Here is a 27507-nt window from a genome sequence, read left to right as displayed (position 1 = left end):
ATAAAGCGTCCGATGGTCCCTGACCTGGGACGGTCTCATGCACTGGGAGTTCTCGCTCTGCATCGCTTGTTTGCACAAAGGCAAAGTGCCTGTCAGTGGAGGGGAAGCCTCTTTGGTTTTCCAGGCCGTTCCCAGCAGCCTGACAAAAGAAGGCTTGCTTTGAACTCTTTTCTTTGGACCTCCTTGCGTTCCCAGGCAGGAGGTGCAGCACCAAGGAGACCGGGCTAATAAGATCATCAGGACTGTGGCTGGAGCAGTGATTAGACTGTGCTCAGCCCTGCGGCGCGTCTGACGTCTGGTTTGTTAGAGCCTGTCAGCCGTGCCGAGTCCCCTCCAGCAGCCCCCGGGCAAAAGCCTACATCAATGATGGACTATTTTTGCCAAGAGTCTTAACCCACCTTGTTTGTTTTATTTTTAATTCCAGAAATTTAAAGAGTATTTGAATGGCAGTAACCTTATCACGAAGCTCCAGGCTAAACATGACTTGCTGAAGCAGACTCTCGGAGAAGGTGAGTCGTGGGGTTAGGTCCAGGGAGGAACCTCCCATCACATGAGACGACTTTAAACCAGGCATCATCTTTCAATCTTACCCGTTGTCTGCGTTTTCCTGAGTGACTGATGGCTTCTGTGGTTGGCTGTTACTACTAAGTTTAACCAGTGACATGCAAAATCATTATTTCCCTGGAATGTTACTCTTTTCCCACCTTTCTTTGGACGTGCACATGGAGAAATTTGTTTGAATCCTATACTGTGTGCCGAAGTGCTGTGTTACTTCTCCAGTGGCAAAGAGATTCCCACCCACTCCAACCCTCTGCCTTTTTCCTTTCTCTCCCCCTTCTTCCCCAATTAGTGCAGCCCTGAACACACGTATTTTCTTGCCCTTGACACCGTGCTTCTGTGTTACAGGTTTGCCAGCAGCCTTGCTGATGTAATAGGCCCCTTGCCCCCCAGCCATAGGTTTCTGGCTTGCTCTAAACCAGAACTGCAAAATCATCCTTGGTTTTAAAACTAACTTTTCCATAGCAGGCTTTTATTACTCCAGATAATTTTACAAGTTCGGTTTAGAGCACATACACCCAAACAGGCTTCATACAACAGGGGCAGTAACTCCTGAGGGAGGTAGGAGTGAGTGGCTCCAGGTGGGATCTGCCACTGCTGGGGTAGCGCTGTGCAGCCATGTCCCCCGGAGAAGATGTTAGCTCCCTTAAAGGCTTTTTAAAAATAGCATTATTTCCAGTGTAAAGAAGATGGAGATGAGTTAGTGTCCTGATTTTCCAACAGGAGAGAATATATTTAAATTAAAATACACAAATGGTCTATGGTCGTGTTTCAACAATAAAAAAATTGGACTCCTCATCTCAGAGTAAAAAAAAAATTTAAAAATACAGCTTTTTGTTGGCTATTTTGCCAAACATATTTTTTCTGCCAAATTTATTTAGCCTTAAAATCCACCTTCTAGTTAGATCCTGTGCTGTGTTCCACTCGGTGAACACTGAGCCAAGTCAAGGCACAAAATGTTAGCACAGGGAAGGTTGCAAGGGTAGGCACATGAGGCTCCATTAACATATTTCTTTTCCCAGGAGTTTCAGTACTCCCCGTAGCCTTAACCCCTTCTCACCCTGCCCAGTAGGGCAGTGGCAGCCCTGGAGCACCCTCGCCAGGGCAGCCCTGTTCCACTGCAGCGTGGTGGGGGTTGTGCACGGCTGGGTGGGTTTCTTCGTGCTGCCGGCTCTGAATTCAGGCTCTGACAGGCGGGGGGATGGAGCGCGCGCTTTGAGAAATTGGGCCCGTCAAAGCTCTTCCCTAAGATCACAGATCTTAATACAGAAGAGAGCTCTGTTTGTTGGATATAGTCCTAAGACTCTTATGGATTGGTGCAAGAAGTGATGAATCTGTTGAAGATTAATTTGATTGCCACCCTGGTCTGTCACACAAGAGCCGTACCGGTACCATATTTAGGAGGAAGAATGCAGGGTCAGCCTTTTTAATTCTCTAGAGTTGTGCAAAAGCAGCCGTGGAAGATTTTCACATGAAAACTTTCTGAATTTCTCCCAGGCCATGGGATCATCTTGCTATGTAGGCGTTCAGCAAATATTGAGCCCAGAAATGCCAAATGCTGTGTTTCAGCATGAGCTGATTCTCATTAGGAAGAAGTCTGGATTTGCGAAACACTCGTGTGGAATTCTTTTATTTTTCAGTGAGGAATTGGCTGCAAGCTTGCTTTCCGCAGGTGCCAAGGGAGAGCAGGAAGGAGACATGTGCAGCCAAATGCTTCCTTTCATGTGCCTTAGAAAAAGGAAGAATAAATCAGCTTTCCTGGCCTTGGGAGAAAGGCACAAACAGCATGTGAAATTAGTTTAGTTTTTTTCAGTGGATTGACAAATACTTTAAAAAATGAGATCTTATCAGTGGTGATATGCTGCCGTTTATATGAAATCCAAGCGCTGAAAATACATGAAGGGAAGGAGAATATTGACAGCCAGACTAGAGTCTGCCTGACCATGATTAGATGGGTTGTTATCTCGCAGAACTGACTGCCCCTTTCCTGCGTGGGTTTGGCCGAGCCCCAGCTGGGGTAAAGGAGCCCTTATTGCAGAGGACCTGCAGCGCATCTGGGCTTTGGATTGCAAAGAAACCTTTAATATCAGTGGGGATTGAAGATGCTTTCCCTCTCTTGTGGCTGAGTCTTGGACTTCTAATGTCTTTTAGTGGTGGGGGCTTGTATAGCAACCAGCTGGGCATCTCCCCACCCTGCGGGGCCCTCGGGCACGTTCAGCTGCTTTTTACCAGAAGCCCTTACCTCGGGGCATACAGAACCAGCAGCAAGTGTGTGAGTGCACGAATGTGTTTTAACGGTCCTTTGGTGGTGACTAATGCGGAGAGATGATGGAAGCTTCTGTTTCTTCCTAGGTGAAAGAGCTGAATGTGGAACAACCAGGTGAGCTGTTTCTTCCACTTCCTCTGCTCCTGGGAAGGGCTCGCTCTGGCAGGCGGGCGGCCGTGGGAAGGGTGCTTTGCTCTGCTACTGATATGGCTTGGCAGGGTTTGGATTGAACCATCTTCCAGCTGCCCTGTGCTGGCAGGCTGGAGGGCTCCCCACATCACTGCCCTGCTTCTCAGCTGCATTGCCTGAAGTGGATTAATTAGGGTGATGACAAACAGGCCCTTGGTTTTGCTGCAGTGTAATTTCTAGCTGGCTGGCTGTGAAGTGCCTGGAAGTGCTGTGTCAGCACGGTGCGGTGCCTTGTAGTGCAGCTGAGGTTGGGTTGTGTTCAGATGGTGCAACACGAGGGTGCCCACCCTCTCCCTACCATCCCTGTTCATCTGGGGACTTTGATATGTCCCTGAAAGCCTCTTCCAGCTCTGGCTTCTCTGCCGAGGCGTGCAGAGCGTGCCTGTGCTCACAGACTTTCATTACTCTGCAGCCAGAGATGGTGCTGGGGGTGAATGTGACAAGGAGGAGGCTTTGATCTGTGTCCAGTCCACAGAGCATCTCCACAGAGCGCTGGTGGCTTGCTCGGAGTGTGCTGGTTTTCTGACAGTAAGACGTGGGCTGGCAAAGCCTCTGAACTTCTCCCCAGAACATGTACAACCTCTGTCACCTTTTAGAACCCTGTTTTGGTGTTTAATAAAATTAAAAATACCATCAAAAAAAAAAAAAGCTCATTCCATGTTAGAAATGCTGAAGCAGATGGCGAAGCCTGGACTGCCTTTCCCGGCAGGAAGGGGCTGCCTCAGCCAGGGTGGCGGGGAGCCTCATTCTCTGCTGTGGAGGGGACTCTGCTGCCGGCGCCAGCCCCAGGGGTGTCAGGGCTGGCACCCACGGGGGCTGCAGGGCAGGGCACCCACACAGCCAGGTAAAATCATAGGAGGTAAAATCATCTGGAGGATGTTTGTCAGGAGTGGGTGCCCATGGGGTGCTGGTGTTGCAAGCCAAAACAAAGGAATGAGTAACAGCCTCCTCCAGGAGGGATGATGGCACAACTCCCCGCTGCTTCTGTTTGCTTTTGTTTCAGCAGTTGCTTTTACTTCACAAAGGAAAACAAACAAGAGACAATCTCCTCCTTGTGTGAGGCAGAGAGTGTAGGCAGAGCAACCTTCCCACCAGATACAGCCGGTGACCAGGGCATCCCCAGGGAGGAGATTGCGCAGCAGCAAACAGCACTGGGTCTGCAGCTGACAGGCGGGCGCTTGAATGGGCAGCAGCCTTTTCTGCTCCTCAGTTACCAGCTGAAGGAGAGGTTAGAAGCTATAGGAGTGTAGAGCCAAACTGCTTATTTAAAGGCATCTGATTAAGCAACCAGCAGACCACAACTGTCACCTTTGCATCGTAGCTCTGTGTAAATTGTGCATGTCCATTTGACTCTGCTCTGTGAGAACTTTTCCATGAAGGCTCCTAGCACTCGTTTTTGTTTGCAGTCATGATCTCTCCTCTGCAGGCATCAATATAGCCTGGGGGTGGAGCACAGATCAGAAAGCCGTTAGAGCTTTTATGCTATTTTTCTCCCTTTTCTAGATCTAGGCACTTTGGTCTTAATGTCCTTCATTAGCTGCAGAAGAAATCCAGATGTGAATAGCATTAATGAAAGCAGCCCTCCAAAGCCCCGATCACTGCACTGAGACAAGTCACGTTGCCGTGGCCTCATTTCCAGAAGCAGTAGCTGTCTGTTACCCTTGCTGAAGGCAACAGAGTCTTCGAGGTCTGGTCCCCGTGACTGATGAGGATCCACAGTCAGTAGCTAGTAGGGGTGGGGGCATGCCACCCCCTAGTGCCATGCCTGCTATTTCTGTTCTCACAGAGTGCTGCTGAGTGTGCTCATCTCTGTTGACTGGGCTCACCTTTTGGTTTGGTGCTTTTGAGTCTTCGGAATGCCTGCCAGGAAGATGCAAGACCGTTCCCATCCCTGTGAACGTCTCTCAGACAGAAGTTAGCTACAGGGAGGTGAAGGTGTTCCCACTTTCCCCTTTCTGGCCATCTCTGAGAAGAATGAGATCTGTTTAGGAATAAACAGGAATACCCCAATGTTTTTCAGGGGTAGCTGTGGTTTATTTTGGATCTATCAAGGAATCAGTTGAACTCTTCAGCTGCTGTTGGTGCTTTTTCAGGCTGTCAGAGTGCTGAACTGGTGGAGGTAGGAGGCAGGTGTTAAAAATCCTGCTGAGCACCAGTACCTTTGTTTTACTTCCAAAATGTCATCCCTGGTACTATCACAAACACTGAGCAGCAGTTTTGATATTTGGCATCTCAGAGAGGGAGAATTATATCTGCAGGTCGTGTGTGCCACAGACAGTTGTGACCAGCTGTGTTTAGCAGCTTTATTACTCTCTGGGTTGAGTGAAGCAAGTGCTGCGTGAAGAGCATTCCCGATCACCCATTGTTCATTCAAGCTGTGGTGGTTGGTATAGTTACTGCTCTGTCACTGTCTGATTTCCAGAGATGACTCTTTTTTACAGGAGGAACTAGGACTCTTCAGGAGGCCCGTAGCAACAGCTAGGTAGATTGCTGTACGTGACTGCTGAGGCTAGAGTCTGTCTGAAAGGGAAACACTGGAAGATTATGGGGATGGAAAGTAACGGCTAGGTTGGCTTATTGCTGTTAAGTGTTTCTATTCTAAAGATCAATTTGAATTTATTACTTAAATAAAGGTTGCAGGCTTGACCTTGACTTGAAATTATGTCTGCAGCTCATAGTGAACAGCTCTGATTTAGCTCTGGGCTGCTCACAGGTTGGCTCTGCTGCCCATTCAGAGGCTGGCCAGTGGCACCCGGGCTCAGCCCAGCCTATGGGACCTGCCATTGTGGCACTGGCCCCAAAATGAGATAGCCACGTTAGCGGGAAGATAACCCGCCCCTGACTGCTGGACAGGGCTTTGGCGTAAGCGGAGGCCACGACCCTGGGAGCTGCGGGTGCTGCGTGTGATGTGGAGGTGTAGACCCGAGCTCCTTGCAGGTCCCTCGGCCCCCAGGGGAGCGGCAGCGGGGGGACATCAAAACGTGAGTGGCTGCAGAGTGCATGGAGCTGTATGTCGAGTCCTCACAGAGGGATCTTTTTGTTTGATTTATTTCTTATTCTTGGTCGTAACCTTTGAGATCTCACCCTGTCATTGCATTTATGTTGGTGTTTTGTTGATTTATTTTGTTCCATTTTCTCCCAGGCCCCCATGTCTTCCCCCTAAGCCACAGAAAATGAGGAGACCTAGGCCTCTCTCAGTCTATAATCATAAACTCTTTAACGGCAATATGGAAACGTTCATTAAGGTACTCGCTGGCTGACAGTAAGAGTTTATGAACGCTGTGAATGTAATGGTGGCTTTCCTGTCCTAACTGCTGGCTGCTTTCCTTCCTTGGCGGGGTCTCTCCAGTCTGCCCTGCACCCAGTTGATGTGGCTAGTGCGCGCTTTGCCTCGGTGACGATTTCTCTCCGTAGCTCTCCTCGCCCCTTGCGCGTTCCTTGCGTTGCCCGTCCCATCCCCGCCTGTGTGCCCTGGGGCGAGGGTGGTGGTGAGGACCCTCGTGGCTGGTGGCCTTTGGCCATGCTGGCTGGCTGTGTGGTGCTCAGCTATCTTGGACGAATGTCCCTGTCGCTGCTTCCACCCATCCTGGGGGGGAAGATTGGCCAGCAAGGTCAACCCAGCCCAGCACCCTCAAAGGATCAACAGATTGACCCACCTTCCCTTTTTCTGCACATTTTTGGTGGTCGTCCTCTCCTATGGCTGAGGAGGAAGATAAAATGCCTCATGAGCTCCCAGAAGGAGCCTCCCAGTTGTAAGGACTGGCAGCCTTGTATTGAAATACCATCCACGTGGGTGGCTGCGGGGGAGGGCAGACGTGCTATCCTCATCCTTAAACAAAATATATTAATAATAACTGGCCTGGCTGGCTCATCTTGGTGCCAACTGCCGAGAGGTGGCTGAGGCCCCCTCGTACAGCTCGGAGCTCACCAGGGCTCTGATGGCCCCTTCCCACAGCCTGAAGAGGAGAGTTAACCTGCAGGGAGGACGGGTGGGAGCCTCTCCCATGTAGGCCATTACCTCTGACTGTGCCAGGGGAGGAGATGTGGCAGCTTGCACACTGGCTGCGACCCACCCAGCGCTGGGCCCGGGCCCCAGGTTTGGCTTCCAGCCTTGGAGCAAAGTGATTCCTAAATGGCTGCCGAGTGGTCTCCAAACCATTGCTGGTAACGTGTGGCGTGCGGCCTTCATAACTGGGGACCAAAGTATTTTCTTCATTTAAGCTGGGGTGAGCTCAGATGAACTCCATTAATACTAGTGCGGTCCCAATGGAAGGGGGCATTTGGCCCTGCTCATCCCGGGAAATTACCCAGAAGGAGAGATTTGAAGAGAAAAATGAAGAGATGTGGACGTGGGATTCATCCCAAAGGATATCTCCAGTTGCTGATCTTCTAAAATCCAGCACTTTGCTATTGCCTGGCTGCTGGAAGGCTTTCCAAAGGAATCGGTGCCATTCCTGTCGCTCAAAGTGTTTAATCCTGTGCTGAAGAAACCTTTAGTGAAAATACTGTAGGAAGCAGTAATGACAAACTGTTGGATTAGGTAAACTAGTAGGCATTGTCCAGCTCTGATTTATTCTCTCAGGCTCCTTTAGTACAACCATAAGCCTAAGGGCAGTGTTTATAAACAGTGCACTGTCACAACTAATATATGGGCCTGACTGACAAAGCCGGTAATCTCTTTAATACTTGTAATTATTCCTTACTTAAACTGATTTTTAAAAAAATAATGCTCATTAAAGTCCAGTCTGTTCAGCAGCATGGAGGAGGAATTATCGGCAGTGGAAACCCATCCGAGCGGACAGGTGTCCTGTGCCAGCGGAGGCTCCTTGGGGGACAGTGCTGTGCTGCCGGGGGTGTCCTCGAGGCTGGGGGCCGCACGGTGCCAGGGCTGCAGGTGGCTGCCCAGTCCCCCATGCTGGGATGGCTTTTCCTGAAGCCTTGCCTGTGCCTGGGCAGGGGCTGGCCTTGTCCTCGGGCTCCGAGTGCCACAGGTTCAGGGAGGGAAGAAATCCGAGAGGCTCTTTGTGCCGGTCACCGAGGCTCGGGTGCAGCGTGCCAGACGGGGTTTGGGTGGGAGGGTGGACAGCCTGAAGGCCTGGGTTGGACCTTGCTAAGCTGCCATTGCATTTGAGCGTTCATGGCCTCCGAAAGAGATGCTTACCTCTAACTGAACTTATCCTTGCTTAATCTTTTCTTTTTTTCCCGCTCTGCTGCTTTTTTGTGTTCTCAGAGGAAGGAGGAATGCGCGAACAAGAAACCAGGTATTTACTGGAGGCCCGTCTATGAGACGGAGTAAATTAACCAGAGAGATGCAACTGTACTCTACTGGAAAAAACAGCCTGACAAAGGCCCTGAGGAAAATAACTGTCTGCTTAGGCAGTCAGGCACGGCTCATGTTTCCCCTTGAGCTCCTTCTGTGAGGGACCTGGAGAGAAGCAGCTTTGAAACAAAAGCCAAAACTCATCGCAGGTTCAGATACAGGCAGTTCATTTCACACACTGTGGTGTTTTGGGGGTTTTTTTTAGCATCTGCTGACAATGGCTCTTTCTTCAGGTGGAAATACTGTTGTAAGCTCTGTTACTGGAAGCTTACTTCATCAGACAGGTATAGCACAAGTTTTATTTTGGCTCAGCGTTACACCTTTGAAATGGAATAGCTGTGATCCAGTTGCATCAATCCCCTGTCTCAAGCAGATAGTGAGCAGCTGTCTTTCACACGCTTTAGTGAAAGCTTGTTTTGTGCAAAATTGACTGCACATAGTATATTCAGCACTTTTTTATGGCTTGATGTGTGTAATGCCTCCTTTTCTTGCCTGTCCTCTTACTAAACTCAATAGCACTGATCTTCAAATCTCTGTTTTTGCAATCTTTAATGCATTTCCCGTGCTTTGTTATCAATAAACCAGTAATATTTTACTCTTTCCTTTCATGAAGGATTCAGGACAGGCTATTCCACTTGTAGTAGAAAGCTGCATTCGTTACATCAATTTGTACGGTAAGTTGATTCAGTAATATCAACAACAACGTTCTGCCAAGGAAATTAAGTACTTGTAGTTAGCAGTGAAATATAGTAAAGATTCCCACAGCCCTCGCTACATGGGCTCAGGTAATAATTACAATGGTGTTGACTGTGATGTAGCATTGGATGACTGACTTGTTAGCACTTACTCAGGTTAGATTGTTCGCTCAGGCCCCGGGCCAACGGGAGCCCTTTCAACCCTTTGATCTGGGGGGCCTTGATTGGAGAATACGAGCAGAAGTGAATCGTAGCAGGCTGTCTGCTTCTTGTTCTGAGCCTTTCTGGGTGCATTGACTCCTAGTTTCTGCTGTTCTTTACCAGAAAGTACCACGTAACAGTTACAGCAATCTTTTCTAAAATGTTGTTCTTTTCCAGGCCTTCAGCAGCAGGGCATTTTCAGAGTCCCTGGCTCCCAGGTGGAAGTCAACGACATCAAGAATTCATTTGAGAGAGGTGTGTTGCCCGGGTGTGCAGCTGGGACGCTGTGTCCTGGCAGAGATCATTGGCGGGAGTGTCAGTGTGTGCTGGGTGCGTTAGATATTGTGTAAAGCTGGTGCTAAAGGCCTCTCTGCTATGAGACTCGAGGAGGTTTTCTCCCATTCTCAGTATTGTATCTCCAGCAATAGTGAAGAGTCGCTTAGGGAAAGAGTGTGAGAAGCAGGGGTAGGTGCAGAGACCTCTTCCACAGTCCTTAATTAAGAGCATGAAAGCCTTAGGTGAGAGCCATAAAATAGTTTATTGGGGATCCATTTTCCTCCTTCCTGCAGCAGTTTGTCAAGGGAGGAGCAGCATTGCCACATGTGCCTGGTGGCAGTGTTGGTTGTGGAGCTGGCAGTGATTCTCTTGAGAAAATCATGTCGAAGGTTGGTGAGACATGGGCGGAGCAATCCTGCAGCACCGATGAAGGTGAAGCTGTGAAAGGGACAGTCTAGGGGGGGGGTCGTGGCCTCCCTGGCATTGATCTTTGAGCAGCATCGGAAGGATCAGGATGAAGGTCGCTAGGCCAGTGAATAAGGCGGTGATGGGATTGTCAAAGGCTGGCAGATTTGCACATCCAATTTAAGAGGAATCAGTATCCAAATCCCTTAGGTTTTGAAAGCCCTTTATAGATTTACAGTGTTATCCAGAACCTTTCATTCTATTCCAGAGGCGTAATTGCATCCTTCAGCCTGTCTTATAAGGCTTTTACCCACCATCGTTTAGATCTGCTCAGCTCTCTGAGCTGTTGCCGTAAGTGCAGTAATGCACTGGGCTGGAAACTGTGAAGGAGAACCGATTAGTAACATCTTCAGGAAAGGTTTAAAATCTCCACAATAAACTGGGGTTTTGTAGGTAGGGCTATAGTATATCTCAGCACAATGCTGTATAACCTTATTAAACTCTCCTCTGGCTGGCAAAATGCTTAGCATTACTGTTGCACGCACCGGAGGGTTTTCTGAGCTGGGGAAAATTTTAGGTTTCCACCGAGTTAGGAAAAAAGACTTGCTGTGTTAGTCCAACTTGACAGTAATGCTGGAAATAAAAACTCTTGTCTGGGCAGGTGAAGATCCCCTTGCTGATGATCAAAATGAACGTGACATTAATTCGGTGGCTGGAGTCTTGAAGCTGTATTTCCGAGGACTGGAAAACCCCCTCTTTCCTAAGGAAAGGTTTCAAGATTTGATATCTACTATAAGTAAGTACATGGGGCAGCTCTTCTCCAAGAATAGGGTGGGACAAGAGAAGCAACAGCCAGGGAGGAAGTACACCTGAGTTTTGCAAATAGCAGCTTATGCCGTAAGAAGGGCTGTAGGTCTGCGATGGAAGTTATTAGGAAAGGGCATCAGGAGTGTGCACTGACAGCACTGGAGGTGAGGGAGAAGTAAAACATCTTACCATGGCTCTTCTAAAATCTTCCTAGCATCATGAGGATCACCAGAAAGGCCTCTCCAAGCTTAGGCCAGTGGGCTGCTCATGCAGCAAGCCCGTATACACATTTGCAGGTTGCATGAGGGGTCGTTAGTTGCTGGAGCAGCGTCGGCTGCTGTCCTGCCTGCTCAGATCTTGGTGGGTAATTGCGGTTCCTGTGCCTGCCCGCCACGTGTCGTGCAGCCGTGGCTCCCGGGATCCAGAGGGGTTTTGCTGCTTTAGCTCAGCATCTTCTACTAAATAGAGCAAAGGTCAGTAACTCTTGGTGACTCGGAAAGCTTCTCCGACTCTTGAGCCTGCAGACTTGGTTTCAACCCCACTCGATCAGCTGTTTTCCATGTGTTTGCTATGTGCGTTTTCTGTCCCAAAGAAAACCAGAAAGTGCGTTGGGATATGAGCAGAGGCAGAAGCTGAGGGCTTTTAATCATGAAGGTCTGGGATTGATGTCAGGGAGAGCCTGGTTGCTTCTTGTTCTGTCCTGAATTCTCCCAACTCCACTTGTTCCTCTGCAACTGAAGAAACAGATATCCCAGCTGGGGTTTATTTCACTCGGTACCTTGTAGCGATGACATTTATTTATTGGCAAGTCATGGAAATTACTCCTCTGGGAGAAAGGAAGAAGAGAGAATGAATTTGATGTTTCAGAGATGATGGAGGAGCGTGTTGCGCACTTTGGCTACAGGATGACTTTATTTTACAGGAAAGGCATTGAGGTGGTTTGGGGATTCAAGTGTCTCAGTATGTGGGTAGCTTCGGGGGGAGTGACTGGTGAACATGTGCTGAAGCCCTTCGCTTGGCTTTCACTGCTCGTGGCTCCTTCCCTGCTTCTTAATGTGTCCAACTGCAAGAGATTTAGCGATGTCAAGAAAGATGATATCTAGAGGGGAGATTTAGCGATGTCAAGAAAGATGATATCTAGAGGGGAGTGATGCAGGGGTGGGCTTGTTCCAGAAGGAGAAGAATGTGCTCTTATTTTTCAAGAACAGTTGTTTTCTATAGTAGCTTTAGGAAATTCACTGTTGCCTTTCAGTTTCAATGTGTAAAACAGCACAGGACACCTGTAACACGGCAAATGAAGCTGTTTCAGCACCAGTTTTGTGCCCCGGACAGGGATTTCTAGCCTGGCTTGCCCCTCTGAGTGGCTTGCAGCAGGCAGAGCGGGGAGCCCAAGAGGGCACACCCCGCTGAGGAGGGGACGGGTGCCCTTCGGTGCCAGGAAATGTCCTCAGTGATGTGGCTTGTGCTTTGAAACCATCCCTAATTAATGCCAATTTGCACAATTTATTAAGCTTTTGGGAGCTTTTAATTGCAAACATCATCTGTTAATTTTCTGGATAGTCTCTTCTCTCTTTATTCTTTTCTCATTTTAAAAAGAATCTTCCTTGTCATCATCTTTCCTTTCTTTTCCTGCTGCTGTTGCTACCTGTTGATTAAGGGTAGATATTAAATGAATTAAAGTACCTTGCTCCCATTAAAAATCTGACCTTAAGTGCGTCTGACTTTCTGCCACACAAACACAGGCTGTGTAGTAGGTGTTCCAACCTAAACAGATTGAAGAAACCTTTCTTTGAGAGCCACTGCTCAGTAACATGCCATCCTTGGTGTAAAATGTTCTGTCTCATTTTGTAATTATGGCAGAAAGGTTAAAGGCAGCCGAGCGGTTTGGGCTCTCCACCGCAGCGCATCACAAAGCCGCCTCGATTTCCCTTGGCTCCCGGTAAGGTATTCTCAGTGAGTTTTTGGCAGCAGGAGCTGCTGTGCCTGTCACAGGGCCACCAAGTGCCCCTGGAAGCTGCAGAGCCGCGTTGTTCCTTGCTGCAGGGATGGGGAAGCCGGGCTGGCTGGTGGCAGGAGGGAGACCGGCTTTTCCTTTTGCCTGTGAGAGTTTACATGGAAGCGTTTCTCAAATGCACATGAGAAATGGATGGATAGAAAAGGCACTTTATTTGCCGAGGTTCATTCAGGGGTGTGCCTGTATTGTAGAGTGATCGATGATTGCTCCATTAATTCCTCTGAATTACAGCCAGTTTAAACATTTTGCTAAGTGAAAAAATGCAAGTGCTTCGAGACAATTTGTTCCTCTGGGTTTCAGAACAGATATCTATTGTTGTAGGTTTTTATCCATTTTTTATTTATTTGATTTTTTTTAAAATAAATGTCCTCTTAAGTAAAACCAAACTGAAGAAGTACAGAACCCATTAAGCAATGACAGGGGATAAATACATTCCTCAAAAGGAAAAATTTCCAAAATGAACTATTATAAAGATTTCCATCTTTGTACTGAAGCCAAATTTTGCTCAGAATTTTGAACAAATGGCAGCCCAGCTACATGTTGTCAGTGAATTTTATTATGGTTAGCAAGTGCCAAAGTTTGAGCCAGCATAGTAGAGTAAGCATCTCCTCCATGCGTCTGGGGCTGCCTGCTCTCAGGAAAGCTTTGGTACTCTTTGCCTGCTTCCTGTAAAATAAAAGCCACAGTATTAACTATCTACATAATATATTGAGCAGATACTGGCTGAATACGGTGCTGAGCCCCTCAGCGGGTCAGTGCTGGAGCGGGGCTCTTGCAGCTCTGCGGACGAAGGAGGCGGCTGCTCTCTAAGATGGCTTGAAGTCACCCTCCTGCCTGCAGAGAGAAGCTGGTTTCTGGGAGCAGCTCTGGGCTTTGTGACTGCTGTGGGGAGAAGAAGGGAATCTTAAAGTCCTGACTGGAATCGGTGCAGATTAAATTCCTGTTAAGACCAGTGGGAGACTGGAGCAGAAGTGCTCACAAGGACCTGATAGTTAACCCAGAAGAGTAACATGAATAAAAACTTCATTAAAAATCTGCACTAGAAAACTGAGCAGTGCTCCATTTTCCAGTGCCATATTGACTTGAGCTTTTGAGAAATAGAGTAGTTGTTGAGGAATGAACTAAATAACACCTAAACAGTTATTTTAAAAATAAAACCATGGAAATGTCTTTGTTTGCTGTTTACACCGAATCTGAGCGTATGTTTGAGTTCACCCATGGAAGAGCACTATGACCAACTCTCTGCTTGCACCTTAGTGCCCAGTAGTTTCCAATCTGGAAACGGGCTACTGTTTTCCTTGCATAGTGGGCTACTAGATCTGGAACAAGTCCCTCTGGTGCCATGTTGTCTGGTCCTGAGAAGGTTTAAAGATGTGCTTTCTATCCATGTGTTGCAGAAATCGAGAACCCCACCGAGAGAGTGCACCAGATCCAGCAAATCCTCATCACTCTGCCTCGGGCTGTCATCGTTGTCATGAGATATCTTTTTGCTTTCCTTAACCAGTGAGTTGTTGTTTTTTTTTTTCCTCTTTTACTGAGTTTCTCCTTGCCCTTCTTTTTTTCAGGGCTTCCCTGTCTTTGTTGCACGAGTCCTTTTTGGTATTGCCATGGAGAATTGTATTTTGCTTCTTCCTCAGCCTTGCCCATCCGTGGCTGTGTGTCTGGGGAGGATGTACAGCTCAGTGATGATTGCTTTCTTGGGTGGTGGGGGTTTGTTGGTGGGAGATTTTTCTAAGTGAACGGGGGAAGTCAGCACTGCACCTCCCCTGTGCTTGTGCTTGCAGCTTGTCACAGTACAGCGATGAGAACATGATGGATCCCTACAACCTGGCCATCTGCTTCGGGCCCACTCTGATGCACATTCCAGATGGGCAGGATCCGGTGTCCTGCCAAGCCCATGTCAATGAGGTCATCAAAACCATCATCATTAACCACGAGGGCATCTTCCCCAGCCACAGAGAGCTGGAAGGACCTGTCTATGAGAAGTGCATGACTGGCGGGGAGGAATACTGGTAAGGAGCAGCAACAGGACTTCACTATTTGCAGAATTTCAAGCCAGGTCCCCTTGCTGGGGTTCTCTTCTCTTCATACGTTAAGACTGAACCTGTGACACAGTGCAGAGCTTTGACTTGATTCCTGGCAGACAGGATTGACCCCAGCTCGCGTGAGCGTAGGGGAAGGGATCTCGGGAACAGATCCCCCAGAGGATGGGGTGTGAGGAGAGCTGTGGGGAAGTCCAGACTTAATATTCAGGGCGGCTGCGCACAGCACTGGGCTGAATTTGCCCCTCTGCAGGGAAGGGGCATGCTGTTTGCATTTATTCCTCTTAAATGTTATGAATTAGGTGTGCAAGAGATTTATACTTGTGTTGTTTGACACTGGTTAAGAATCTTACACCATATCAGGCTGTCTGTGTAGTTCTTAGTTATGATACCTTCATAAAACTAAGAGGACTTTGCACACCTAACCAATTAGTCTCTATTTACTTACATCAGTTTTACTTTTGATTTTAGCCTTGCCAGTTAAAACAGAGTAGGCAGTTCCACTGAGTATTTCTTTCTCATGCTGACTTAGCATTATACACCTTAGTAAAAACTTCAGGAGAAACTTTTTTCTGGTATGAATATTAATATTTATGAAGATTCTTTCAGCTGCAGACTCACAGAATTGTGTTCAGAGCAAAACAGAATTTTAGGTCAATTCTAATCAAATTCCTCCTAGGCTGGAATTTTTCAGTAAAGTCCCATAGTTCCATCATGATTTGCTAGTTGGATAAAATCCCTTAGCCCAAAGTGAACCTGAACCTTCCAGTTTGTTCTGTTTTGTCAGTGTTAGGAGACGGATGAGTTTGCGTTCGCCGCGGGTGGGATCAGCCGTGTGTGACTGCAGTACATCCTGTCTTTCTGGTGTGCAATCCGCCCTACTTGGTGTACCCGGGGTAGGAAAACTCCATAAACAAACCCCACGTTAGAAGTGTCAGTGATATTACACACTTGTCTGGAGGATGCTGGAATTCTAAACTGGCATTCAGATCTGAGTTTTAACAAACCAGACTTGAACTGATTTGTGTGCAAGTTTCACGCATGTTTCTGAGACCTAATCTTCCCTGACGCTGATCACCTGCCACCATCCTTACTGAAGCAAGCGGAGGATGAAATGCTAAAACTCACTGTGAATGACTCAGTGGAATGTTTTAACTTGGTATCACTTTATATTTGTTTTGCCAAATACGAGTAAGACACATGAGCAACAGAATAGATGTTCTGGGCCTGAAGATCGTGAGCGTCTGCTGCTCTCAAAGCAAGTTCAGAGATCTGCTGTGATTTAAAATGACCATCTCAGTCCTATGAACATTAAAAACATAACTCTTCCAAGTATCACTGGAGCCAGTATTTCCCTCAACAACTATTGCTGAGTGCCTTAGGGACAGTCTCATTCGTTCTTTGAGACCATGGTGTATTTTATTTCAGCGACAGCCCACACAGCGAGCCAGGCACCATCGATGAAGTTGACCATGACAACGGCACGGAACCACACACCAGCGATGACGGTGAGTGCAGATGTGAGCAGCAGAAAATTGAGTGTCTGTTGGAAGATCTATGTGTGCAGGAATGCAACGTGCACTTCACTCCTGATCAGAATAGAGGCTGGACTAGTGCCTGGCACTTCAGTGGGGGACAGTGGTTTTCTGTGCTTAATAATGCACATGCATATTAATAAATGTTGCATATAGATTTTCACCATAGGATGTGCGTGGACCTTTGCAGCGGTCTGCTTCTGTGGCAGCATACAGGCTTGGTTTTTTGGAGCTGTTCTGTGAGATTCCATTAATCCCATATATGACTTTTTTTTCCTTTTCCTGGTCATCTGCGCTTACATGCAGCCATGCGACGGTGAGGATGCGCTGTGTGAAATGGCTCAGGAGAACATGAGGGGAGGCAGGAGGCTGGCAGGGGGGGACCCACTCTGTTTGCTCCGGGCCCTCGGGTGCTCTGTGAGGAAAGCGGTGAAGGTCAGTGGCCCTGTTGGGGCTGATTTCATGGTGCTGTGGATCATCCCCTATTAAGCAGTCAGCTCCTTGGCAGAAGCGAAGTGCCCCTGTATTCAAGCGAGCTGCAGCCTGGTTTTCCCTGCAGTCAGTTCGGTTTCCTTTGGGGATGAAGCACCCGCCTGCTCGTTTTCGCTGGTGTCGGGCCCCTGGAGCTGCCCAACTCTGGAGGGCGAAGCAGGACGTGCTGTGAGCCAGGACCATGCGGATGGGTGCAGCCGGGCGTGAATCCCTTCCAACTGGGTGCATCATCCGTGTTTCGTAACACATTGGAGGAGGCTCAGGTCCAGCGCTTTGTAAGCTCCTGCCTGCCTGCACATCTGTGTAAACCAACTCAGAGCTTTGCATATGGGCGCTCAGTAAAAGCTGTGAAGCTCACGGTGATCATGGGCAGGCATGGAAACGGGGGTGCTGGCAGAGCTGGGCAAGAAGTGTGTTCGCTCCAGGACGAGGCACCAAGGCGGGAGGAAGCACTTGTACTTCCTGCACCCCGGAGCCACCAGCACCTCAGCCACGGGGCAAGGCCAGGAGGCCCCGTGTCCCCGTTTAATGGCAGGACTTTGGTCTGTGGAAGGGCCCTGGGCAGCTGATGCCTATCCTGCTTTTCTGCTGTTCCTGATGGCTGCTGTTTCCTTCGATGAGTCCTGCCCCACCTTGGGGAGCAGGGGAAGGGTGCAGCTGGGCCGGACGGCTGAGGACCTGCTTTCAGCTACAGACAGGAGCCGACAGGACTAGAAGATGAAGGAGAGCAAGCTGCCATTTAGCCAATTTTATGCTTGTGTGGTCACATTAATGGCTCTGATTGGAGTTTCTGGGTGATTAACTGTGATGCAAGTGTAGAGAAGAGGATTAGCTTTATTTTGTGAATTTACATATTCCTTCTTCCCTGCACCCTCCCTGCTGGGAAACTCAATATTTTATCAGGGCTGTGAAAGCCCTCCTGGTAGCCTCCCCCACTACGTTTCATCTGTGTGGATTTTGTCACTGAGCAGAGCAATGGGTCACATCCTGATTGCTGCTGATGCCAAGGCTGTGGTTAGCAATGAGCCAGACGGAGCAGAGCAAGTTTCCATTTTTTAATGAGAACATGACAGATCTGGAGGAACTGGGTGGATTTGCCCTGTTTAGCTTTGTCATTGCCTGTCTCCCAGTCTCCAGGTGGGGTTTAAAATGATCGGGTGTCTCACATAATCAAGGTACATTAACTGCTTGCTGGCTGGCTCCGATAGTGGCCAGAGGCAGCCTGTTTTTTCACCCATCTCTGAGTGAAGTGAGGCGGGGTGCAGTCTGCTCCTGCCAGTGCAGAGAGAAACGCTGTTGCTGCCTTGCAGTCGCTGCAGCGGTTTCTCTGGGATTCAGTGCTCCCAGCTGGAAGCAGATTTGCAGAAGAGCTGGGCTCCTCCACAGGCTCCTCAATGCCTCTTTGGGTGCACCAGCAGCTCCTGCTGTGATGCCCTTGGTCAGTGGCTCAAAGGCTGCTGGTATACTCGTGACGTCCCAAAGTGAAGTCCTGCCTCAGTCCTTTTGAATTTCAGGCCTGAGCTCCTGATTTGTGAATCCCTGGTGTTTGGTAGAACTTAGAAAAAGTGGTGAGGTAGAGTGCTGGAAGGTCTGCAGATGTGGGGGTGTGGTGCGGAGCAGCTGCCCAACCAGAGCCGCTATCATGGTTTCTATGGGGATCCCCAAAGGGGGATTCATTACTCATCAATAATTCAGGCCAAACTGTCTCCAGGATAAGGAAAGGAAGAGAAGGTAAGCGGGGCTTTGATCACAGCATCTGACACAGCTTAACAAGATCCCAGTCTGGAGGATAATGGGGTTCTGTAACCAAAGAAATCACTTTATAGGTAGAAAATGGGAGTGTGAGTGATGATGCCATATGCACACAGGGAAATTTCAACTACTGCCCATCTGGTTTGTAGCTTTTTGTAATTGATGGTAGTTTGTGAGTCTGTGAGAAATTCCAGGAAGGCTGGAAGAACAAAAAGAATTGATCAGTCTAAAAATAAGATGGTTTGTACTGAGTGTAAGGTGTTCTCGGGAAGCTAGGGCAGCAGTATTACTGCTGCTCTGGTGAGATGTCTACTTCTAGGATTTATTGCGCCTTTGTGATTGTTGAACTAAGCTTTTCTCTATTGGTGCTTCTCCCCTTTGAAGAAGTGGAGCAGATTGAAGCCATAGCGAAGTTTGACTACACTGGACGATCTCCACGAGAGCTCTCCTTTAAGAAAGGGGCCTCGCTCCTCCTGTACCATCGCGCATCAGAAGACTGGTGGGAAGGGAGACACAACGGTGTGGATGGCCTCATACCCCACCAGTACATCGTGGTGCAAGACATGTGAGTAAAGTGGTGTGTGTTGATCCAGGATGTTAAAATCACATAATTATCTGAGCTCCATCTTTTGCCACCTGAAGTACGTGGTCAGGTTTTCCCAGGTTTAATGACTTTGGTGAGAAATCTGGACCTGTTCACATCTGCCTCTCCATGTACTGGCTCAGGTTGTTTCTCGTTCAAGCTGGTAAAGCCGAGCACTAAATACTGTACTTCAGTGTGCTGAACCCCAGCTATCATTGACTTCTCAAGACAGCATGAGCCAGGCTTAATATTGGCCCTGACTGCTCTGTACATTGCCCCGGCGTTGCTGAGTGCCCGCCTGGCTGTAGGCAGATCCCAGGGTCCTTCGCAGATGCCACTTCTCTTACAAGTGCTGTACCTGGGTTCACTGAAGTGGCAGCTGCAGCGCAGGGGGATATGGACACGTGATGTTCCCTCTTTCCAAACTCCAGGTACTGTCTGAAGTGGTGGCCTTGGTCCTGCCCTTTGTTAACGAAGTCTGGGGCTGCTCAGATCCAGGTTGTGGCTGGGCTCTAGCCAATCTGCTGGGGCAGAGCCCTGTTACTGGTGGGGTTTCCTTTCCCTAGGGATGATGCGTTCTCTGACAGCCTCAGCCAGAAGGCGGACAGCGAGGCAAGCAGCGGACCGCTGCTGGACGATAAAGCCTCCTCCAAGAACGACATCCAGTCTCCGACAGATCATATTGTGGACTATGGCTTTGGTGGAGTGATGGGCCGGTAAGGAAACTCCTGTTTTCCCGTGAACACGGAGGTGGTCACTGTCACACACGGGGAGAGTCGGTGTGTGGTGTAGGGCAAGACAGAAGGGAAGGCTCCAGTAAGCACTGCAGAATAATATAAGCATGGAGGGGGTTTTCACGTGCATTTCTAATGTAGATCTTCACAAACAAAGAAGGCGCAATGCTGTCCCTTTCTCGGCACTGGCTAAAATGTCTGTCTGCCTTCTTGCCTTAGTCTTCTGAAGCTGAAAGGCTCGAGTTTGGTTTGATCTGAACTCTCAGAGCTGAGCAATTGTCTTACAGCATGCAACCAGACGCTTTTGACCTGATGGACGGTGACCTAGTCTTGTGATGGATTCTTTGCAGAGTGAGATTGAGGTCTGACGGTGCAGCTATCCCTCGCCGTCGAAGCGGGGGGGACACCCACAGCCCGCCCCGAGGGATGGGTCCTGGCATAGACACTCCTCCTCGAGCAGCGGCCTGCCCTAGCAGCCCCCACAAAATACCTCTTAACAGGGGCAGGATTGAGAGTCCTGAAAAGCGCAGAATGGCGACATTCGGCAGCGCAGGCAGCATCAATTTCCCAGACAGGAAGGCCTTGTCTGATGGCCACCCGCTGAGATCGACCTGTGGATCGACTAGACACAGTAGTCTCGGAGATCAGAAATCTCTAGAAGCAGAAGCGCTTGCCGAGGTAAGAGGGTTGTGAAGTGGCTCTCAGTGCCCAGGGATCGAGAGGCTAAAATAAAAACCCCTTGGGTAGCCCCGCAGAGCCCCTTCCATCTCAGTGTACTTCAGAACTGCAGTGCTGTTGTAGCTGCGATGGTTTAAAGATGAAAATGAGCAGCCAACAGTTTGCCTGCTTTTCCAACTGTATCGGTTGGTCTAATGAAAGATACTGCCTCCTTCCACAAACCTTGTTTCTTCCAAACAATAGACAGAAACGTTCGATCCACCACCAAAATGCACTGGTAGCTCTTCCCTCCCCGCAGGCAGGGAAGAGCATTATCTTCATCTGTTGCTCCATAAGGAGCTTAGATGGAGAAAACTGGATTTGCCAAATCAGAATTTGATGCTCAGTGTTTGGAGAAAAGGCTTCAGGATTTTGTGACTGGCTGTCTGTAGCTGGGCCGTTGGATCATTAGTGTAATCCCCATATGACACCTCCAGCCACACATCGGCATCACGCCAGCCCGTTGGTTCCACGGTGTTCCCTCCCACGCAGCCTGCGAGTCTCCTCTCCCTGCCGCTGGCAGGAGCCCCCGGCTGCGTATCCATCAGGTTCTACCAAACCCATTAACATCTTGGAGAGTGGTCCCTTCATGGGGCGGGCTGCAGAATTCTCCAGCCTCTCAGCGTCCGTGTGGCTCAGGCACGGTCCCCGCCAACACGTCCCAGCGCCCGTGGGTTGGCCTGGGAGCGTTGTGGACAGGCTGCTGGGCGTGCCCCCTGCTCAGCAGTTTCCCGGTGGTTTGCTTCAGGCCACGCTCTAGCGGGAGCAGCAGCTGTGGGACGGAGGGGGCAGCTGATGGGGAGTCTGTTGCCCACTGCCCCGCAGCGGCTCCTCTGCCGCAGGCTTTGGCAGGCCTGTTTGTGTAGAATCGTCTGCTTTCCGTGGGATAATTAATGACTGCGGAAAGGAAGAACTCTCACTGTCCTGTTTGCTTTTCCACCAGCCACGCTCCTTGTTCTCTTGCTCTGCAGCACGCTACCCGGCTTCTCTGTCCATCAAGAGCTTGCCTTTGGTGTGATCACTGTACAAAGCTACAGTCACAGCATGTGCCCAGAGCAGTGGCTTGAGCTGGGCACCACGTCCCCCTTGGGACAGGATAAGAGCCTGCATGATGTCCCCGGGCTGGGCGGCTGGGCAGCAGCCTGGCACCCCGCAGGGTACCCGGGAACGCGGGGCAGCACAGGGCTGAGGGGACTGGGAGCCTCCAGAGGGATGGGTGAACGCTGAGGGTGGAGCATGACATGCACAATTCTCTTGGGTTTTGGGTTGTTTTCTTAAACCTTGAAAAAGATTCTCGCTCAGCTGATGTAAATAAATACTTACCTTGAAGTCTGTAGGACTGCTGGACTTAGTAGACCTGAGGCTTAGCTCTGGGAGAATATTTTCACTCATTATCTGAACAGCTTAATAGAATTAATTGGAGCTAACTTGAGAATTATTTCCCTTCTGCTGATCCTCTGAATATTATCTGAGGCTCACTGGGTGTTTTGTATGCATTATAAAATTAAGGACTTGTCTACACAAGGACAGGGAGGAGAGTTAACTAGAGCTACTTTTTAAACAGTGGATTTGGTTGCCTTAAATCACTTTTCAGATGGTCTCTTTCTGAGTTAGTAGCCTTAATTCAGTTAAGGTGGGTTTAAGTGAACAAGCCAGGGCCTCTCTGTTTCTGAGTGAGACTATCAGTGCTACAGTTGTAGGCAATTTAGCTAATTTCCTTTAAATGGGCACTTCTAGTTGAACCTGGTTCAGGTTCTGGAGGATCTCCACGGCCGGAGCCATGCAGGCCATGCCTCGGAGACACAACCCAAGGCGGGCGGGTGGTGAGGGGCTGGGGCCGGTCTCACCTCGGCCGCCTCCCCATGTGCAGGGAGAGGCCTCGTTGCTGCCTCTCTCCTGCTTACGGTGAGCTGCCATGGTGCTGCTTTCTCCACGTGCGTCCCTGCGCGTTTCTGCCCCAGACGTGCATTGCCCTGTAGGCACGGGGACAGCAGAGGTCCTGAACATCTGACAGAGGCAGCAGGGCCTCCTTTTTTTGGGGGAAAACCAGCCTCAGTGCTTGGGGGGGAGTGTGGAGATGCCCCGTCTCATTGGAGATGTGGACAGGCTGGTGTTCACCCCATCAGTCATGGTGCTTGGGGTTTGCTCCCTTTGGAGCTGGCAACCAAACTCCTGCTGACGTGGGAGACAGGGAGCATGTTTGTGCAGCCAGAGTTTGGGCTTTACATCTTCTCCCAACGCTCCTGCTTTGCCTGGAGGCTTTCTCTTAGGTCAGACCCCTGCCATGCAGACACACATGCCAGGACGGGGGAGCATCTCCACGGGGTAGGGTGCAGGAGAGGGGGTGATGCTGCGGCACAGTGCTGACATCCCTTTGTTGGTGGCATTCGCAGGACATCGAGAAGACCATGAGCACGGCGCTGAACGAGCTGCGGGAGCTGGAGAGGCAGAACACGGCGAAGCAGGCCCCCGATGTGGTCCTGGACACGCTGGAGCCCATGAAGAACCCCCCAATGGGCGCCACCAACTCAGAACCCGCCAGCCCCCTCCACACCATCCTGATCCGGGACCCCGATGCTGCCATGAGGCGCAGCAGCAGCTCCACCACGGAGATGATGACCACCTTCAAGCCAGCCCTGTCAGCCCGGCTGGCCGGGGCTCAGCTGCGGCCGCCGCCGATGCGGCCAGTGCGGCCGGTGGTGCAGCACCGCTCCAGCAGCAGCAGCAGCTCGGGGGTGGGCAGCCCCGCCGTCACCCCCACCGAGAAGCTCTTCCCCAGCAGCTCGGCGGATAAATCAGGCACCATGTAGGCTGGGGCGTGGGGACTGCGGCGGGGAGAGCCAGCGCCCGGATGGTGGGAGCGGGGCCGGTGGCTCGGCCAAGCGGGAGGTCAGAACCGTGCTTGAGAGGAACCTCTCCAAAAGGGGAACAAGTGCGTCGCCCAGGCTCGATGGTTGATTGTACATACGTGTGTGTGTGTGTGTATTATGTACATACGTGTGCACACACACCCCCATCCCTGCAGAAACTCTTCCCAAGCTTGCAGTCCTACGGCAGGAGGAGATGGCGAGTCTACGTGTTGGCACTGGAGAATACATGCTATATGTAGAAGTATATATTAAAAAAAAAAGCGTACAGAATTCGGTGACTTTTTTAAAAAAAGTAGATTTACCTCAGAAACTGGCTCTGAAACGTCCTCTCTAGAGATGTTGGGTTGATTTGGGGTTTTTTCCAGGCTATTTGTGTGCGTGTTGTGCGTGGAAGTACGTAGCAGCTGTGCGTTGAGCAATACAAGGCCAATCCTGGAATTTAATTTCTGCACCTCTTGGCATTTGAAAAAAAAAGGGGGTGGGGGGGAGATACAGAGGGTTTTGTTCGGTGCTGGCCTGTGGAAAAGAGCTGGAAATTCATGAATGCCAGGGTGTGCCAGGCCGGCTGGAGTGTATTTTCAAGCCAAATCCCAAGACGCCTTGGCCTGCGCCATGATGCCCCGGCCGGCGGCACCCGGCAGGAGCGGGGACAGAGAGCCAGGGGTGCCCCGTCGGCTTCGCGTGGGGAGGAGGATGCTGCTGCTGCACGGGCACGGCACTGCCTGGCCTGCACTGCCGGGGCCACGGAACTCGGATTTTCTTCAAGATTTCAGAATGAACAAGGACTAGTGACAAACCTGTGGTAAAGCATAAATAGAGTAACTTACAGTTTTGAGATGCTTCATTTCCCTTTCCCCACACACTTCTTTTTATTTCTTTTTTTTTTTTAAAAACTAATGGTATCTCGACAGATGGGACTGAACAGACGAGGAGGCTTTGGTACAACAACATTCCTTTATTTGAAGTTGCACAGCAGTACATGAGAGTCTTGATTCAGACTGCGTCTTCTTGCATGAAAAGCATGAGCCATATTTGACCATATCAGATGCGGAACCGATCTGATGGGGTGATATTTTGCACTTTCTGTACTGTACTATATAATACAACAGTTTGAGTTTATGCAAAAGAATCTACATTTTGTTTTCCCTCTGAACATTTAGCCCAGAGAAAAAATATGCAGAAAGAGCTGGGGATTGCATGGTACTTCAATAATCAAGTCTCTTCTGTCAGCGCTGAATTCAAGACACTCTGTGCTTCTCCTGCAGTTTTTTTCTTCTTGCGCAGATTTCCATGCACTGACCCGTGGTTTTATTTGGTCCCTTCCACATGATCACGTAGAACCCTGGTGTGAAACGGGCTGTTGTCAGTCTCTCAGCTGCACAGCAAAGCCGCGCTCGTGGCTCCTTAATGTTCACCCTTTCACCCGCGCTCCCCGATTTCTGCTGTTCTGTCTGTCCTTGGACAAAGCAGCCCGCCAGCCCTCCTGCCTCATCCAGCAGCCACCTGCCCCTGCCCACAGCTTTTGTTTTGTTCTCCCCTTCATCCCCCTCTTCCCTCCAGCCCCGCTGCAGCCCCCAGCTCGCCGGTGGCCGGCGGGGCAGCCCTGCTTCCAGAAGGCAGCGGACAGCTGACCTGGGGTGCTGCCGCAGCTCCCCCCTGGGCTGGGGAGCTCGCCCCAGTGCCTGCCAACCACCCTGGGCATCGCCGCAGCCCCGGCCGTCACGCCCGTGCCCCCTGCACAAGCATGTGTGTCCCTCCCACACCCCGCTCCTGCCCCTGCCGGGCTCTGTACATAGCGCTGTACTCGCTGGAACGCTGGAAAGTAACTGTTAACATGTAAACTGTACAAAAAATAGGCTAAGATTAGATGAAAGCCAATGCCACTCACCAAATCTTTGCACTTAGTAGGTAGCTCAATGTAAAAATGAAACCCAATAATAATAATAAAAAAAAATAAAAAAAGCCGCAAAGCTAACCTTTCAGTGTACAGTGGGAGAGCAGTACTGTATGTAGTGATTCTGTCGTTGTTCCTCCGTATAATGCTGTAAGGGGAAATGGTATTTATGTACTTTGTCTCTTAACATTGTTGACATTTGTAATTACCACAATTGGTTCATATTGTTGTTTATTTTTCTTCATAATTTTTCCCCCCTTTCCTAGCTTAGGCTAACCCTGAGGTCAATGCCTCTGTCGTTACGGGCAGCAGATGTTCAAACAGTCTGTCAGTCTGGTCTAGTAATGAACCAGCAAATGGGCTTTTAGGGGGAGGGAGGAAACTCATTTGGCACGAGCGCTGTGTATTCGTTGCCAGTAATTATTGTTATTTTTTCCATTTAGTTCCTGGAGAACATTCACTTTGCCAGTCTTCTGGTTTTTTTATATACTTTCAAAGATGACTTGATAGCAAAACCACGTTTATTAGGGTTATTTTTTTTCCCTCCCGTCTTACTTTTGAAGATACGGTACAAGTTCCAGTGTCTTTCTATTAAATTATTGCCTTTTGTTTTCCTTTGTTTTGTTTTGTTGTGGGTTTTTAATACAATTGTTTTCTTATCTTTAAGTGCCTTTTTGAGCACCAGAACAAATGCTTGGAGTTAGTGTCCTAGGAGCTGTACACATCATGATTTCCTTTGTACAGTTGCGTTGTGCTGGGGGTGATTGCTTTTAAAGTCCTTTTTAATTTTTTTTTTTAAAGGAAAGAAAACCAAGACGTTTTGTTGAAGAATAAACTACCCCTTTTTAATATGGTATTCAAATTGTAGTTTTAACTACTGTAAATTTAAGGGAAGAAATGTATTTTTCTGTAAGCTAACTTGGCACAAAATTGAAACACGTACGTTGTAGGAGTATCGTAACTGGAACCTGCTCATGTTTTATGAGTAACTTTACCCTGATCCTCGATACCTCTCTAAAGGCGCAAAGACTGTAGGCTTCAGAGAGTTCACAGAGCTTTCACTGTGACAACTTCTGGCCGAGTAGCTGATGTGAGCGGGAGGTGGGAGCACCCTCCCGAGGGGCCCCGCTCCTGCCTCCCCCTGCCCCGCCGGGCCCAAGGGACCAGCACAGCCCCAACTCGGGGACGTGCCAGCCAAGGGGGCCTCTTCACGGAGCAGTCATTTCTCTGCTGTGCAGAGCGAGTGCCGACCTCCGGCTTGGCTCCTGCAGACCCTGCCGGGTAGCCGTGGGCCTGCCCCATCCCGTCCCGCAGGGCCATGGCCACCCTGGGGAGGGGCAGCTTGGTGCTTGCCCACCCTCCCCGGGGCTCGGCATCGCCTTCAATGGTGCAGACTCAAAAGCAACGGCACCCACGGTGGGCTCTTCTCTGTACAGACTTCAGCAACGCGCACAAGTGTGTCGGTCCCCGGGGTGGTGATGACAGTGCACTTTCTTCCTTAGGCTGAAGTACCCCTGGTAGGTCATTTTTGTAAACCCTGGACTGTGTTATTTAACTAGCAGTGTTGTGGTTTTCACGGTGCGGCAGTAGATGTCCTGAGTCTGATCTGCTTCCGAGGGGCTGGGCTGCGTAGGCTGGTGGGGATGGGTTTGGTTACGCCGGGAAGCCATAGGAAACCGCTGGCTGGCTGCCCTCTGTAACGGTCGTCCTCCTCCTCCGGTGTTGTCTCTGTAACGTATGGTGAGATGCCGTTCAGCTAGAGTGTCTGAGTGGGTCCTCTGTCATGTGTGCTGATGATGCCATGTAGATGAAGCCACTGGTTGGGTGTGGACTCATCCTGTTGAATAAAACTGCTTAACTTTTCTCAAAAACACCGGCTGGAGTTTGAGAATATTTGCTGCCTCCGGGAGCCGTGTGGGCCAGCACCCCTGCCTGCACTTGTGCCTACACCCGTGCTTGCAGATTCCCCTCCTTGTGCCCCGTGTCCCCGGTTAGAGGCGGTGGCCAGGGTCCCCCATGCAGCAGCCCTGCGGCACCATCCCTGTGCTGGCAGGCGGCCGCGGTGCCGTTGGCTGCGTCTCCTGGCCACTGCTCCCCTGTAGCTGCGAGCCAGGCCCGCAGTTGCTCGCTGTGGCTGACATTGTTCGCTGTGTTTGT

General features: G+C 49.8%; 1 protein-coding gene across 4 annotated transcripts in view; it reads left to right on the top strand.

Moving 5' to 3' along the window:
* The window catches only part of SRGAP3 (SLIT-ROBO Rho GTPase activating protein 3), a 125346-nt gene extending 98125 nt beyond the window's left edge, over window positions 1–27221 (top strand). The window contains exons 10-22 of one of the 4 annotated variants that reach the window (XM_074879241.1): window positions 425–509; window positions 2911–2938; window positions 8244–8274; window positions 8947–9007; window positions 9407–9484; window positions 10572–10706; window positions 14129–14234; window positions 14516–14743; window positions 16202–16281; window positions 18937–19117; window positions 19702–19851; window positions 20220–20547; window positions 22980–27221. In XM_074879241.1, coding sequence (XP_074735342.1) covers window positions 425–509; window positions 2911–2938; window positions 8244–8274; window positions 8947–9007; window positions 9407–9484; window positions 10572–10706; window positions 14129–14234; window positions 14516–14743; window positions 16202–16281; window positions 18937–19117; window positions 19702–19851; window positions 20220–20547; window positions 22980–23396 — 1908 coding nt within the window. In that variant the 3' untranslated portion in view covers window positions 23397–27221. Of the gene's footprint in view, window positions 1–424; window positions 510–2910; window positions 2939–6155; window positions 6259–8243; window positions 8275–8946; window positions 9008–9406; window positions 9485–10571; window positions 10707–14128; window positions 14235–14515; window positions 14744–16201; window positions 16282–18936; window positions 19118–19701; window positions 19852–20219; window positions 20548–22979 lie in introns of those variants that run through there. The other 3 variants (XM_074879240.1, XM_074879242.1, XR_012630259.1) reach the window with 3 other exon arrangements.
* Window positions 27222–27507: the final 286 nt, after the last annotated feature.

This window comes from Strix uralensis, chromosome 10 (genome assembly GCF_047716275.1).
Source record: "Strix uralensis isolate ZFMK-TIS-50842 chromosome 10, bStrUra1, whole genome shotgun sequence".
In the NCBI taxonomy this organism is placed as follows: Eukaryota; Metazoa; Chordata; class Aves; order Strigiformes; family Strigidae; genus Strix; species Strix uralensis.
This window is presented reverse-complemented; position numbering and strand designations above follow the sequence as displayed.